At 39.1% G+C, this 16,741-nt stretch overlaps 1 protein-coding gene across 1 annotated transcript in view; it reads left to right on the forward strand.

The window, feature by feature from the left end:
- p3h2 (prolyl 3-hydroxylase 2) overlaps positions 1-16,741 on the forward strand; it is a 57,329-nt gene that overhangs the window by 33,419 nt on the left and 7,169 nt on the right. The window contains exons 2-5 of the mRNA XM_032525594.1: positions 8,072-8,224; positions 9,104-9,293; positions 13,261-13,392; positions 16,121-16,248. Coding sequence (XP_032381485.1) covers positions 8,072-8,224; positions 9,104-9,293; positions 13,261-13,392; positions 16,121-16,248 — 603 coding nt within the window. The remainder of the gene's footprint in view (positions 1-8,071; positions 8,225-9,103; positions 9,294-13,260; positions 13,393-16,120; positions 16,249-16,741) is intronic.

Consider the following 16,741-nt stretch of genomic DNA (forward strand, 5'->3'; position numbering starts at 1 on the left):
AGCAGGTCAGAACCAGAGATTTCACCAGTCAAACATCGCCCACCAGACGGTCTGCGGCGGCGATTTTGCAAAGCGTGAATGCTCTGAAACACAAATGGTACACAGCATACATATTTTGGTGTGTAATCATGGTTGCTAAAGTTCATGTACTTTATATAGCGTATGGTAAATACTGACCGGGGCCCCTAACACATGCAAATGTTAGCTAACGTTACCAGGAAACTTAACTTACCCTTTTGTGTCGGCGAACAACCGTCATGTCGACGTCTGAACTCCGTTGGAATTCCCAAACTCTTGTTTTTTTTAGCGGTGATTTTTGTTGCTTCCTTCAGTTTCTTTTGAAACAAAACATTTCTTCTGGCTGTGGCAAGTAGCCGACGTGCTGTTGTGAGTCGCGTTGAAAATTACATCATCACGCGTAGCTATGGTGACCAGCCACGCTGAGGCGTTACTCAATCTGCAATTGAAAACGGACGCAGAATGCGTCAGGTCGAGTAGAGGCGAGTTGGGGCGAGCTGTTACCAGTGGAAAAACGCCATATTGTCTAAAAGAAGACGACCTTCCAGTTTAAACACTCAGACATAAGTTGTTTTCCAGACTTCCAAGAATTTCTGAAGTTCCTTGAATCGTCAATCAAAGTGCTTCTGTGTGCTTTTGAAATGATTCAAAGTGAAAGGAAATGGGGCGCTTGCCTCATGGGAAGGTAATCAGCCATTTAAACAAACTTTCCTAGAGTGAGTTCTTCGTGCCATGCATTGGTGCCATTGCCTTTCCTCAGCGTAGCTGCTACAGCTATGACTGGCAATAAAAAATCTCAGGGGGTGTATGCAGCTTTCCTCGCCAGACAAATGTAATCCCACTCCTACTCCCTATTGTTAATGATTTACAAGTACTGTGAAATGGTCTCAAACTTCTTTCCAACCAGATGCTCATATCCAAGTGCGAGCCATATCCAAGAGAGCATGTGGCCTAAAGGGCCACATGCTCTCTTAAGCTTTAAACTCATGAATAAAGTGGACCTTAGCAGTGGAAACCATTAAGACTCCATTGTTGATACAAGTACAAAGACTACTTTACATTGTCAATTTACAATAACTTTTTTCAGATAGATGTACTTCTACATTTTGTAAATCAATACTAGTGCTGCAACTAGCCAATTATTTAGATTATCCATCATTCTGCTTATTTTCCTCAGTTAATTGATAAATTGATTGGTCTGTAAAACATCAAAAGAGACTCAAAGATGCCCATCGCACAAGGTATCGTTATCAAATGCCGTTGTTTAACTGCCAACAATCCCAAACCCCAAAATATTAAAGGGGCTGTGCTCAACATTCACATTAATATTATTAATAGCAGCAAAAAAATATTTGCTATGGAAAAATATAGTGCAGTAATGGCATCCTGACCAGAAAATAAAGTCACACTCCCTCTGTGTGTTGTAATCAGATTTACTGTTCGTTGTCTTGATAGCCAGTTTTTCCGTACATGAATGTTAGTGCGTATTGACAAATGGTCCATTAGAGCTGTGTGGAGGCAATCCCAGCCCTCTGTTGACTACAGCCCCTTTAAATTTACTACGATGTCAGATCAAGTAAAGACGTTCCCACAGTGTTGGACATTTTTGCTTGAGAAAGTAGGTGCTCATTAATATTCTTTTGAGTGTCTTTTTGTTGCAGCTCTAATCAATAAAACGATAAAAATGCAACACAATACTTTTTTGATACCTTACTTTGAGAAATGAAACCTTTTTTTCATTTCACAAAATCCAAACTTGTCAAACTTAAAATTTTGTCTAAACACAAGTAGTTGTACAAGAACTCTAATAAAGCTCTTAGTGCTTGACAGTTGTCAATAGTCTGTTCTGCGGACACAGTTCTAGTGGTACCAGTAAAAACCAAGTATTGAGTGTTGATACCTAGCCCTTCTAATAAGCTTGCTGCCAAACAGGAAGTAACAACCCCTCTCTCAATGTATTTCTTGCCACAATCCATTTAGGTTGAAAAGTCATACATAGACTTTCATCTCGTATCATAAAATTCACCTCATGTTGTGTCTAAACTGCTAAAATGTTTGGCTTTGTTATGTCTGCAAATTTAATTTTCTGACAAACCAAAGACCAGTAATTATGTGGTTTACTTGCTTGTTTGGGGAAAACTACCTTTTGTGACGAATATGCCTCAAACCGTACACCTCATGACACAAATATTAGTTTAGTAACAGTAAACGTTGCTGATGTTCTGGTCAGAAAAAGGACTACTGTTTTTACAGAGAAATAAATATTCCTCCCATTAAAACACTCTGTAATCCTCAGACATACGGCTGGGATCTTTAGGGCCCAGCTGTGCAGTAAATACTGTATGTCTGTCCTTGTGTTTATAAGTCCATAGCTCTTGGCAGTTATTATCTGTCTGCTGTTCAATACTGATCAGAGATCTACTTTAATGTGACTACAAGCTCTATATTATTTCCATCTTCTTTTACAGTTTTTACAAGCTCAAGTTTAGATGAAAAGATTTTTTGTTGAATGGTATGTCTGGTAACGTGACAGTTCCCCTGTAGAACATTTCTTAAAAGGTGTATCACATGGACATTTGTAAAGCAGACACCACCTCCCTCACTTCACTGGCCTTAAAAAGATTTAGCAGCCTTGATTTAATTGATTAATTGCAGCAGCAGCACATAAGTCGTGTTCAGACTGGAATGGTGTTCATGTATTGTTGATTGTAAAACCAACCGCCTACCTTTTAAAAGTGTTTGCTCTTGCCATGGTGAAGTCTGGCCGCCAGAGTAAAATCTGTGTGAGCAATGTGGGCTGCAAGCACTTTATACCGTCTCTGCGTGATCAAAACAGCTTCCGCTGCGCTGCCTCCCCTCATTGAAATGACTGGAAGCAGCAAGTTACCACACAGCAGTGTGAAAGCCCCATTGGACTTCTACAGGAGGTCTAAAGAACACTTTAATATTCCCACTGCACATGTACGTCTTTTGATTTATAGCATCTGTTCTTGTGTCCAGTGTTAACCTGAACACTAACCTTTCTCTATTAAGAGAGTTTCCTAACCTCTTGGGAACTGTAGTAACTCTTTGAAACAGTCTCTTAAGTCTTCCAAGCTCCGGTTGCCAGGTTTGACCACTTGTTGCCAGCTCCTCTCTAATTTTTTTGGGTGGCATTTCTGCCTCTGACAAGCCATCTGTGTAACTGCTTCCATGCTTGTTTGTGGCATTGGGATACGTGCTTTTTGTCACAACATCATCTCTGCATCTGTGGCGCCGGCCCAGGCCTATTTACATACCTGTGAATCAAGCAAGAGGCCTGGAGCAGAAAGACATGCAAATGTGCGTTTGCCTTGGCACTCCTCAGTGCCCACATCAAGAGCACTTCTCTCAGAGTGGCAGGACAGTCCAGCAGCTCTAACACAGGTTGCTTTTTAATGAGAAGGGCAAACTGTGGGCTCAGACTGAGTGGTAGTTATTCACCTCTACAGGTGCTCCTTTGAAATGCATGTGAGAGGAAAAATGCACTCATGTGGTACAAGATGTACACTTCTCAATGTGTTCAAAGGTTTACTTTTAATGGCAGAGTTTTAGAGTTGCTGTGATTTCAAATGTATTTGCTCATGCACATGCATTTGGGTATCTGGAGGGCTTATCAATCTACAATCACCACAATAAGAAAACAGTCAGTTTTTTGTGGGATACCTTGATCAGAAAACAGGATTCAACAAGCCATTCAAGCATGTAAACATGCTCTAGTAAAAACCCAAATTACAAGTATGAACCTGAAAATGAGCATGATACATCCACTTTAGATCTTGTATTTTAAGAATTCACTGGTAGAGTTAAAATCAGTGTCAAATTGTCAGTGTATTTGGATCAAAGTGACTCGCAAGTTGAAAAACAACTGAACACATACTTTGATTTAATTAACACCTTTCAATTCTATAGAGAGAAGTAGCACTGCGGCTAAGGTGTACACAAGAAAGTAACTTAATTTCTTAGTATCCGTTTACTCCTCTTTGGCAGCGGACACAGGAGAGACAAGTTGTTTTGATTTACCCATACACAACTGTTTCTAGGCTGTATTGTTTTCCATTCCACTATTCAGTATAATGGCAATCTCACTTCAAACCCATGATTGATTTCTTGTCATCCAGAGAGGGTGTTTCAACCTTTCACTCTGCTCTGCTTGATATATGAGCATGTGTTTTCAATGAAAATTCAGAATCTCCAAGCTTGGACTGTTTTGGGTTTTTGACAGTTTGATACAGCACTCTGACTCCCAGAAATCCTCCATGTTGAATTATCTGTCTCCATAAAGCAGTAGTGGGCTGGGGTGCTGTTAAATATGATTGTAAATGTATTATCACCAAAGTGTGAGTCATACACCAAAACACACTGTAGATCTGGTCTTGTTTTCTTCGGCCTAACTGTTCCAGATACGTATTTTTTGATTTTATTTTATTTGTTTTATTTTTATTAAGGTTTTGTTCTTTTTTTCTTTCTTTTTTTAAATAAAAGTGTCCCAAAAGCATAATGTTAGACTGTGAACACTCAATGATAGAAGTGGAAAAACATAGTAAACTTCCAATGTTTAAGACTTCCCCAGGTTTTAGGATGTCTAGTCTTGAGACAATAGATCTGGCAATGGCCAACCACAGCTGTGTTTGTGCTGGGATGGCCTGAGCCAGGTTATCCCCCAAGGGGCAGAGGGCAAACGGGGCCAGAGGAGGTGGAGGGAGGTAAGTGCTGGTCTGTGGCTGCAGTCTAACTTCTCCCTCACCTCTTGTCTCCTTTGTTCACCAGAGCCACTGTCATGATTGCTGTTTAGTCTCTGGGAGAGTTGACTAAACATATCAGCAGATGATTATCAAATTCACTAAAGCAAAGTTGACAATAGCATCTTTAAGGAGATATTCTTGAGGAGACTTTGTCAGGAATGCAGAAGCAGAAGACACTTGATAGAACTAGGTTGTGTGCTTGAGATTGCGGCATCGGTTGGAGGAAAACAAAATTCACCCTCTGATCCACTTGCATTGATTACATCAGCGTTTAATGCATTTCACGTTTTACTGTATTGTCAAGTGTTGCAGCTGAGTTTTTGGTTTCCTCACTTTCCTTAATGTGCAGTCTATTTCTTCTTCACTTGATTGGGATTTACATCTGCATGTTTTGTAAGATCTCAGTCATTCTTGCTTTATGATAAATTCAACTGCTGTGGGTGAATGTAAATCTGTCTCTCTCAATCAAAATATAGCACAATGGCATCAAATTTTATGTGTTGGGTGGGTAATTGTCAAATATACTTAAGGTTTTTTTATCTGAACTTTTATACAATGTTAAATTTGTTTTTCAGCTGTTAAATACAGTATTTTATTAAACGTGTCATGCAGCGCACATGAATGCAGTGCACGATATGTGCCACTCACCTGCCATAGTTGTCAAGGTATGTCTCCCAGTGGCTCCAGCCAGGTGATCTGACCAGGATTGCACTCGACGCCACCTCAACTCTTTGGCCTTTCACGGGTAACCACGCATGTCCCGCTGGGCTTTTCTTTCCTGCCTCTTCTGCTGCCACATGAAAGACACCAAATAGTATTTCACAGGGAGTCATACTTCATAAAGAAGTGGGTTGTTTGTGAGAAAAAAGCCATTTTGCTTCTTCAGCCAGACCAGTTTGTGTTTTGTGATGGATTGCGCAGACTTTGTGGAACACAATGTGCTTTGTTTTTGTATCTGCATGGGTTTGTCTGTCCTACATTCAGCGGTGTGCAGGTTGTCATTCTATTCTTGAACTACAGACTTCCCAAATGTTGTATAAATGTGGGAATTCCCAAGGTTTATCTTGCTAATTCACCCTGTGAAGAAAAGCACAAAGGTTTTCACAGAAACAAATGTATTTCTTGGCAAAGGTGAATTAGTGCTGAGTGGCAAAACACAGGGCTAAGTGTGTTGAGAAGCTCTCTCAGCCAGTTATGTTTTTGGCAGCCGTGCCAGAGTGACCTTCTCAACTGTGAAACACTGAGATCTGCTTTACGTTTGCACCTGTTGGGAACACAAATTATTTAAACAAATGCAGTAAGATGTCTCTGAGATTATGTCGCTGCAAGAGGTGTTCAACGCCTTCACAAGAGACCAAGCTCAGTCTCTAACCTTGTCTATGTTCACCTCTCTGTATCTGTTTTTCTTTTCTCTGCATGTCATCACCTTCTGTTTCCTGCATAACTCACTTTTTACTCATTTCAGTTACTGTCAAACCCACCGTAACTCTATTGGGATTTTCTTTATAAACTATTTATGATAAGTTGTAAGTACTGTATTCTATAGAGAATGGATGGGAAAAGAAAAAAAAGATATGGCAGATTTGGCATGCAACAAAGGTAAAAAAGTGCAGCATGCATCTTCAACTGTTTTTCTCTTAAGTGTAAAAACTATCTGCGATGAGTTCATGGACCTGTGCATCAAAGCGTTATTGTGAAAAGTGGTTGTGTAAGGCAACCCACGTTGAGGCTTGATCATAACTAGGATCTTATCTGATATAGGGACCAGGAATGTTCGGATGGTTGAGTTCTTCCAAAATAAAAATGTGTTTTTTGATGGATAAAAAGTATCTTAAAGCTAAAAGAAACTAGCTTGCACCAGACATCTGGTATCTCTTAACTGAGCTTTGTTTATTTGCTGAGAGCAGATCCACAACTGTTGTGTGTTGTGTAACACCAGAGAGCAGAGGTTTACATTCCTTAGATGTTAAAGGAAAGCTGTGGTCATGGTGGGGATGTGGAGTATCGTCTTTCTTGCTAACTTCTCACTTATTTTACTACTTGCCACCTGTGCTGCCTCAGAAGGAGTCATAAACAGGAAAGGTAGAAACCTCAGAAAGATGTTACAATCAGAGGTCATCACCAGGGATAAGTCCATTAAATATTTGGCTAGATTATGAATTTGTTTAGAAATATACGTATCTGGACCCGGAAAATTATTTTGTTGGGTGCTTTATAGACTATTTACTATTTTCAGACAATTTCACTATTCTGACAGATGGACATCCAATCTAGAGCCAAAACTATTAGTCAATTAATAAATCAAATTAAATTAAAAAAAAAATGTTTTTTAGATTATTTTGGGGGGCTTTTACTTTTATTACATAGAGACAGTGGATAGGCATGAAGTGCAGCAAAGGGCAGCAGGCTGGATTTGAACCTGCGCCACTGCAGGACTCAGCCAACATGGGACAAACTCTCCTACTGGGTGAGCTGGAGGCCAATGAGAGCATTTTCTCTTTTCTGTTTCTCATCATTGTAAACTAAATAGTTTTGGACATTTGAAGACATTTGCACTATTTTCTGTCATTAAATGACTGAACTGAATGAACACACACATCAACACACAATTCTTTGTCACTTAGTTTTTCTCTTGTCTTCAACAGTAAACAATTTCTTCTTTGATGTGTTTTTGTGGGTTGCCTGTGGTGATTATTGTATTCTAATAATTCCAACATCTGTCACGTTCGTATGTTTTGAGTGCAGAGAGCTCATCTGTCATATTAGCTGCAGTCATGACGGCTCTCTCTACTGACAGGATGTGGATGGGAATGGTGCGTAGCGGTAAATCTGCTCAATTGTTCTGTATTTTGGCGAGTGGTCTAGTCATCCTGCAGGAGCGGCTTCAGAAAAAACGTCTGCAGACTGTCTGTTTTCTGTATTTTTTAAAAGCAAAGATTCAACGTAGCATATGAACTTTGGCAATTTCTATGCAGTTTTAAACAATAAAGACCTTTTGGTCTGTTTCTGTTTACATTTTGAATGTTGTTAACAGTGTTTAAAAAATATTAAAAAAAGAAAAATAGACTTATATTGGGCTTGTACTGTACAAACACCTTATTCTTGCAGTTAAAAAAGTCATTAATTTCACATGTGATGACTGATTTTAACTTCAACTAAACGGGTGAATGTGTGTCTTAAATGCACAGGTTTTGGAACAGGTTTTATAGAAAGCTCAGCCACAGTATTATTATTATTATTATTATTATTATTTTAAAAACATCTCTCTTTCTTTCTCTTTCTCTCTTTAGTTGAAGCAGCCAGAAAAGGCAGCGGCAGCGGCTCACACTTATTTCCAAGCCAACCCAGAACATGTGGAGATGGGTCAGAACCTGGAACAGTACAAAGACCTGCAGGGTGTTAAGGAGGACCACTTTGTGGACCGAGAAGCTCGACCTCATCAGGTAAGCCAGGAAATTTCAACATGCAAGTTTGGATATAGATATGTACATGTTAACTTTTTAGTTATTTCTCACTTGTTTCTTCTTTTTTTGTCCCTTTACAATGCCTATTCCTGTTGCTTTTACATGAGCATGTGTCAGATCCTTACTGTAACCTGCTGCCATCTTTTTTCAATCCTGGCCAAACGTCTGGCAAATTTTTTCTTCTTCACGTCTTTCCAAAGGAAAAAATGCAGCTGTTGTCCCTGTATAAAGGGTCTTTTGTGTTAATGGCCCGTAAAGTTTAATAACTGGAAACTCATATAGTGCTGGTTGCGGTGAAGCTGCAGAGTTTTGGATCCTTTGTGCTCTTATTCATCTCCAGTCTCATTCCACTGTCTGTCCCTCTATTATCTCTTTATCTTCAAGTCAAGCTCATACAAGTTCTTCACCCCTTCTGGTAGAAGATTCACGCTCAGTACAAACCTGACTACCTTATTATGCCATTAATAGCTGTACCTCAAGTAATCTTTACTGATAATTGAAGTTATTGTGTGTCTGTAACTTCCACTTTCCTGTCCAAAGCAACTTTTCTTTGGGGAGCATAAATCAATGTACATTAGAACATATGTTAAATGTATTCCTATAGAAGTGACAGTGGGAATCCTTTTTGGCAGCTGTTCACTCAGCTCCAAACAAGGGATAATTGCTACTGCAGGGACCTTGATGTGCACCACAGGACATGTAAAAAACTTTTATGAATGGCTACAGGTGTACATTAAAAGTGACCAACAAATATTTGCTTATACAAATGTCAAAGGTAAATACTTCAATACACAGGCATAACATAAAGACCTTTGCTCCTTCCTTAATCTCATGACCTCCTTCTCTCCTCTATCACAGCGCTCCTTCGCGGCAGCAGTGAGGTTGTATGATAAAGGCAACTACAAAGGAGCCATCGCTCTCTTTGAAGAGGCTTTGGTGGAGTACTATAAAGCAGATTCAGAGTGCCGGGCTCTGTGTCAATGGCCGCAGAAGTTTGAGGGCTACGACTACCTCCGCTACCGTTACAGCCTCCATGAACTCGTATCAGGTAAGCGCCAACCTCTGAACATGTTTACTCCAACAGAAAACTGTTAACATTCATCTATCTTTTATTTATCCTCAAGCAGCACAACACATGTGATGTAAATAACCAAGGTTCTAAGAAGGCCACACATATTGCAATAAAATCCCAGCATGCACATGGACATGATGTGGATTTTGGATATAATTTGTTTGTGTAATCAACTGTATTTATTCTTAAAATGGCGAATTAGAGCAATAATTAACTATTTAAGTTTTTAATTGTAGAACCAGGACTTTCTTGTTTAGGTTGTGGTTTAAATTATTGACACCCTTTTGTGTTACATCCATAACAACATGTTGATGCTGACTATATGTTGATATGACAGCTGGCATAATAGCATATTGGGATATTTTATTGCTATAATGAACTGATGTCTTATTTGACCACATCAATGCATTAAAGCTTGCTCAGATGTTCTTTGCCTTCTGAGAAACCCTGCCTTGTATTTTCCGTTGATTTGTAAATACCAATTTTATATAAATTCTTAGACACACCGTCCTCTGACAAGCATTTCCTTATCCTGTCTTTGGTTAATCTTGAAAAGTTCATTACATGTTCTTAGATGAAAGGAATGAGACTAGCTGTGGAGCATTTCATCAACTTGCTCTGACTTATCCACCAACACGTCTGACTGTATTGCTTAGACAAGGCCAAACAACACCCTTCATGCTCACTATGTAATCAAATGTCCCTGGCAGTGGCTTGGCACTGGGTCATTAAGGACAGACGAGGGATTACAGCCATAAAGAAGGGAGTTGTGTTTAATTGCATATGTGTTCTTATTAAGATGTTGCATTAGAAATATAGAATGGGGCATCATAGGGTTACTCGTTGTTACGGTCCACCTTTAAGAAATAGGCCCAAAATGCTTATAAAAGATGTATAGAAAAAGAAGTATAGACTTTTGGTTACATTTGAGCTTCAAATTATTTTCTTAATATTTGTTTTCATCAGCTTTTACTGGCACTCCACATGTTTGAATACAGAGATTTACTGTATATGTCTGTGCTTTGGACTTAAATTTAGTGGAGATAAAAAGGTGTAATTAAATGTCTAACTGCAAAGGCTTCAGATCAGATGTATAGGTAAAAATAGGAGCATGGCCAGTACAGTGTAATCTGTGTGGAAAACAAATAACAGGCAAGGACATCAGGTCCCTTACACAGCTTTCTTCTGTTGGTCATTTTCTGATTACTGACATTACTTAAATGTGTGAGATGGCATTACAGACCTTTGAGAATTACTACACTCTACTTATGATGTCATTAAGATGTATTCAGACGTGATATTGAATACAAATGGCACATGCCAGACCACAACTAATTGACCGAATCAATATATAGATTTTTGGAGTATTAAGTTGGCACTGTATTTTTTTTTAACAAACTCACTACACTAACAAACATACTTATCCAGAGTAGTACATATACACGTAATCAATACATTACATTATTATTTTGTTTTCTTAGTGTGACAGTATAGCTTGTTAATGCAAGACTGTTTGGCAGGTGAGTCGTCCAACATTTTAATTTTAGGTTTTAGAGCTTTCTACTAACACCTGAACACACCACCTGGTAGCCTTTTCAATTCACATTCCATGCTTTCAGTTATAGCTTCAAGTATTTTTTTTTTACACAACAGCGGTGTAAATTTGACCAAAGTAGGCAACTAATTGTTTACTATTTTATTTATTATGAGTAACCTGCCCTTTTATACTTTAAGGACATAAAACAATGACAATAAAAAAACAATTTCTGTCTGAACAGAAGGGACAATACATTCTTCAGCTATGTTATGGTATAGAAAACTGCTCCTCTCCTTCTCCCTGCTGCTGCTTTTTTGTGTCCTAAACACACTAAGAGCAGCGGATCAACAGAGGTCACTATAAGACAGTTGCAGATCAGCCCAGCAGCCACTGGCATTCTTCAAACTGGTAGTTACTGTTAGAGCCTTAGTGTTATTCCATCACCAACTATTGGTCATACAGTTTTAATGAGCTTCATAAATAACGAGCATTAAGCTCACCTTTTATGCACTGTGTTATTATTTTAACTTGTTTACAACATAGTAATCAGCCTCAAATGTCTTTCGATGTAGAATCAGGCGTTTTTAGATGTGGAGCCATCCACAACACAGCACCAGCTCATAATCATGTGATTATACTGTTATACATACACATCTACTTTAGTCGGTGGGGCTTTTGATGACACAAATCAGGCCATTCTCTCTGGAAATTGAGACGGGTTTTGTGCAGTAGCCGCAGCTTAATTGCTGACAAGTGTGCTTTGTCTCAAATATGTATGGCCGGGGTTGCATAAACACAGAAGCGAAGGCTAATTAGTTTTGGCTGTGCTTTCTTTGATTTACAAGCATGGGATTATTTTCCATATCACCATTAAAGAAGAGTCTGTGATTATGATGTTTATTTAGGTTCAGATGTACTTTTGTGAGAGTAATATAATCCTTTGTGTGAGTTAACTAAAACGGAAAGTTTTTCATGGAAGGACTTCCTTGTGTAGCGGTTTAATTTTCAGAAGAAAAAAAACATACCCTTTACAGTCCTGCATGATTCTAAGAGTAAAAACATTTTATAGCTGAGAATCTTGAAGAGATCTAAGCAGACCACAACACTGCTGTCTGAAGGTGAGGAAAGTTACGCTGCAGCTGCTCAAGAGTGACCTCACTGTACATTCACGCTCACCAAACACACAGACAAGCATGCTCTCATCCACTCTGCTGGCTCTTCTCCCGGGGACATGAAGGAAATGATATGTCGCACCCTGTAAAATCTGTTGTTCCACAGGTGGTGATAAATCCTGTTATTTGTCAATCCCCCAGGGAAGACAAAGACATGGAAGCACTTTACTGTTAAAAAGAGAACATTTAGTTGATCTACTTCAAAGAGACAGGGAACAACACAATGACAAATTTTATTTACTACAGCTTATCAAGTTGAACTCATTTCAGTGTTTTTTTCCATAACAGACCCTTCACTAAAACTGGACAACAGGAAACAACAGACACCACTTTCAGCATTTGTTTTATACACAGTTCTTATTATTTATAGCATAGGGACACATAATTCAATGCTCTCCTGTTTAGTGTGAATCTATATAGATAAATAAATGGCCTAACCGGTTTGTCTGTAGTCTTAAGGAAATTTTTGTCATGAGCTTGAGATCTGCTGCTATTAGACTGACGGTAATACTAACAAGTAATTCATTATTTTCCATCTTTTTTTCAAGTGGTCCTTTAACCCTGAGCCGATATCACACCAATGATCTCAACAAAGTTAATGGCTGTGGGCATGAGACCATACTGTAGTGATCAGGGCTGTCGGACTGGGGGTGGAAATATGAGGAGGGCCCAAAAAGATGCTGCGTATGCGGTGAGGGGCCCATAGAGAAGGCCTTTCTACAGGGCCCAGAATGTGTTACGCCCCTGGTAGTGACCATGTTGCATCTGTGCATTACATTTACAACATACCACAGAAGGTCTCATAACTGACTCAATAGGCCCAGTGGTATTAGTCATATAACTAACTGTAATTGTAGTGTAAACACTCGGTAATGGAAGCTGGTGGTTCTGTTCTGGTTTTATATGAACAATTAACTCTTTTAAACTGTGCTGTAAAAAATAAAATTACAATAAAACCATTATTTATCTTGTAGTCAACCAATACAATAGTTTTGTCACAACTGTGTAAACAAGTCATCTACTGCCTGCCTGCCTGCAGGTTGGCAGAATATTTAAGAAATAGGGTTTACTGTCAGTGGATATTAATATAAATATTTTGGATTGAATGTACCAATTGGCTAATCAGTATATTTGGTATCTAGCCCCTAAACCAACACTCAACGTAATAAGAAGCCAAATGCCACATGCTTCTAGCTCAAAGATAAGCTGATGATCTGAAACCATTTTTTTGTAGATCACTTCACTCAGGTGCTGCACTGTGAACACGAGTGTGTTCGAGACCTCGCCACCCGGCCAGGCCGCCTCTCACCCATGGAGAACTACCTTCCTCTGCACTATGACTACCTTCAGTTTGCATACTTCCACAGTAAGTTGTTCAAGGAATGTAAGACTTATTCAGACCTTTTAGAGGATTTACTAATTCCTGTTTTCATTTTTAACCACTCCTCTGATTTCAAACATTTTTAAAACACTGTGTAGCAAAGGTAGGAAAACTGTTCCCGAACATCTATCTGACTATGGTTGGTGTAATTATGAACAAAGAAGATGGATACACCCATAGGTGTCACACACATGCACATACAAGAACTCATGGTGACCACAAAAAGCTGCGGACAGGTTGAGTCAATCAACAGTTGGCCGCACCCCGTTTAGAGTTTCACAAGTATTATGAAATTATATGGTGTTTGTTTGTGTGTCTGTCTGTGTAACTTTCATACTATATGGCATATCCAGGGGCTCTCAGGTGTGTGTGCGTGTTTGTGTGTGTGTGCACGTGTGTGTGTGTGTGTGTGTGCGCATATGTGCGCATAGTTGCGTACGTATGTGTGGCATGCAAGATATATTGTCTCAATATTGTAACTGCAATGTACTGTATGAAAAGTGTCGCAATAACTATGCAATATTTAGTTTATTTTGTTGAGCGCTGCGTCCCACACGTTGGCTGTGTGATTTAGTTGTGTTTGATTTAGAGACCACTTGAAGTAATGATCATGTTTACCATGTACCGTGCCACTTACCCGCTAGTGAACGTCAGAGCACAGGTCCACTATGTGACAAACTTTATGGAGCGTACCACATGTTTGCATTTTATGACAGAGTGACAGTGTAAGTGAAGAAATAGATAGAGACAACAAAACGGAACAAATCACTGAAGAGAAAGAAAAGTTGTGTTCTGTTCTCTTTATTTATTAATTTTATACTGTCCAACCAGTAAAACATGTCTTGTTCTGTTGACATGGTCCTTATTTATTTATTCAGTCCAATAAGACAGTGGTAATAAACCTTGTGTTGTAAGAAAACTTGTTTAATTTGTTATGAATCTATTTTGATGCGTTTTCCTGTTATGTTTAAAATATTGAAAGTAATACCGATATTGCAATATTCATAATCAATATTGCAATATCACATTTTGTTACATATCCTGCAACCCTAGTGTGTGTGTGCGTGTGTGTTGTTGAAGGAGTGAATTTTTCTAGACAATGGTGTTTGCACAAGAACAAAGCGTATAGTTGGAAAAGACAGTGTGCTGAGTGGTTTTGAGATCACCAGATTATACTTAATGACCCATAAGCATGTGGCTCTAATAAAGCTAAGTGGATCATTGGGTCTGTGCAAACACACTGAGCAGCTGCTGATGGGTGTGAGTATGTGTGTGTGTGTGTGTGTTTGCGTGGGCGTGGGCGTGTGCGTGTGCGTGTGTGTGCGTGTGCGTCTTGTCTGTATTTGTAAGGCTATTGAAGCGTGAATAGTCATTAAAAAGAGTCTCAGTGATTTAGATATTCTGTATTATAAAGTTGGAAATGTCTCACATCTCCCATCTTTTTAATATACAGTACATTCTTGATTTTTTTTCCTATATATCGAAACTCTATGTTATATATATATATATATATATATATATATATATATATATATATATAGAGAGAGAGAGAGAGAGAGAGAGAGAGTATATTATAATACTATCTATGACTAGCATTGTTCAACCATGTCCATTCACTATATTTGCAATCTGCCTCTCTATACATTGTTACTGGGGGTCCTTTTCGATGCGTGTGTATCCAAAAGATGCATGCATATACTGGGCGAGTTGCGGAAAGTGCATGCTAGTGTAATGCAGTCATAAATTCTGTATTAGCACTTTGGACATCTCGTTTAGTTTTTTTATTAAAGCAAGATTCAAGGAATGTTGGTAATCTTGTTTTCAACACAAGGCTACATCTTTACAACACTGGGTCAAGTTTGTTTATATCCAACTAGATTGTATTTTTTAGCAACATGATTCAGTATGATTTTTACTTCTACTAAGTACCAGCATTGTTCCTGTTAAATTTGTAAATCTAAGTCAGTAATCTGAGTGCTTTAACACCCAGCAGCACTATGGCCTGCTGTGTTTCACACTCCTCAGTTGCTCCACACCACAGTGCAGCAGTGGACCTTTGCCATCATTCAGTAGAATTATGCTTTAGCTGCTTAAGTTTCCGAAATTAATTCTCAAGAACGGTTTCTGTTTGAATGAGTTCAAACCTCCAGACTCTTGTTGACAAGAGAACATGCAGCTGACAACAGCAGATACGCTGCTTCAGCCTCGGCCGAGACAGGGAGTCTTTGGCTAACGCTGCACCTTTACAATAATGTGTTTGTGTGTGCACTTCGCGGCTGTTGTGTAGAGCAGAAGGCGTGTGTATGTAGATATGTGGTTGAATGAATATATAGGATGACAGTAGAGAACGGTCCTGCTGTGTGTTTGTCTCACTTCATCAGTGTTGCAAGCGACTCCTGAGGCTCCTCAGAACCGACCTTGTGCGTGTGTGCGTGCGTGTGTGTATACAGTATGTGCTTTTTCCACTATGTCAACCAGTGCAGCTTTTGTTCCATTGTGGTAATGGTTTGGGAATGTCAGCCATGATAGATACATTTCCAAATTACACACACGTGGATGTGGTCATCCAGTAGATAGCTCAGCAGCTGTAAATACACAACTCCATAGCGCTACTACTGGTAAAAAAAAAAAAACTCCACAGGTAACTTTTAATTGTGTTCACTGTAAACCAAACAGGGAAACCACTTAAATTGCTTTCTGTCTCTCTCTGCAGTGAACAGGCTGGACAAGGCGCTACAGTGTGCTCTGACCTACCTGTTATTCCACAAGGGAGAGGAGTCCATGTTAGACAACGTGGATTACTACAGAGAGGTGCTGGCACATGATGGTGAGCCAAGAGAGGTGAGGATCTGCTGTTCTCCTGGGGAAATACAAGAAATACAAGCTTGTTCTCCTCTGAGATTTAAATGTAGTTGGTGGAATAGTTAGTTGAACTTAATTAAGGGTAGTATAGTCTTTAGGAAGTTCAACATTATGCTTTTGAATCATAGGTAATGTAGGGAAGGAGACGGGAGAGGAAAAGTGGAGATATGAGGGAAAAGGAGGAGACAAGAGGCTGCAGGCTGTTTGCTGTATTTCTTGGATGAACTTGCTTCTCGCCACTTGGCAGCTATTGCCTCTTAAAGTTTGTTTTTCACTTGTATATGTTCTCCGTCCAGCTGGAAGTATTAAGCAAATTTTGCTACGTCAATGTGTTTACAACAACATATTTCTTCCTCTGGGCATGTTCCTTATTATTTCCTTGCACCCTGGTATTCACAACATTCTGAATGATTAAAGGTTGAATAAATGCCGCTAGAGCAAATTAAATTAGTTAAGTCTGGCTGCCCATCAG

This window comes from Etheostoma spectabile, chromosome 9, assembly GCF_008692095.1.
Source record: "Etheostoma spectabile isolate EspeVRDwgs_2016 chromosome 9, UIUC_Espe_1.0, whole genome shotgun sequence".
NCBI classification, from domain to species: domain Eukaryota; kingdom Metazoa; phylum Chordata; class Actinopteri; order Perciformes; family Percidae; genus Etheostoma; species Etheostoma spectabile.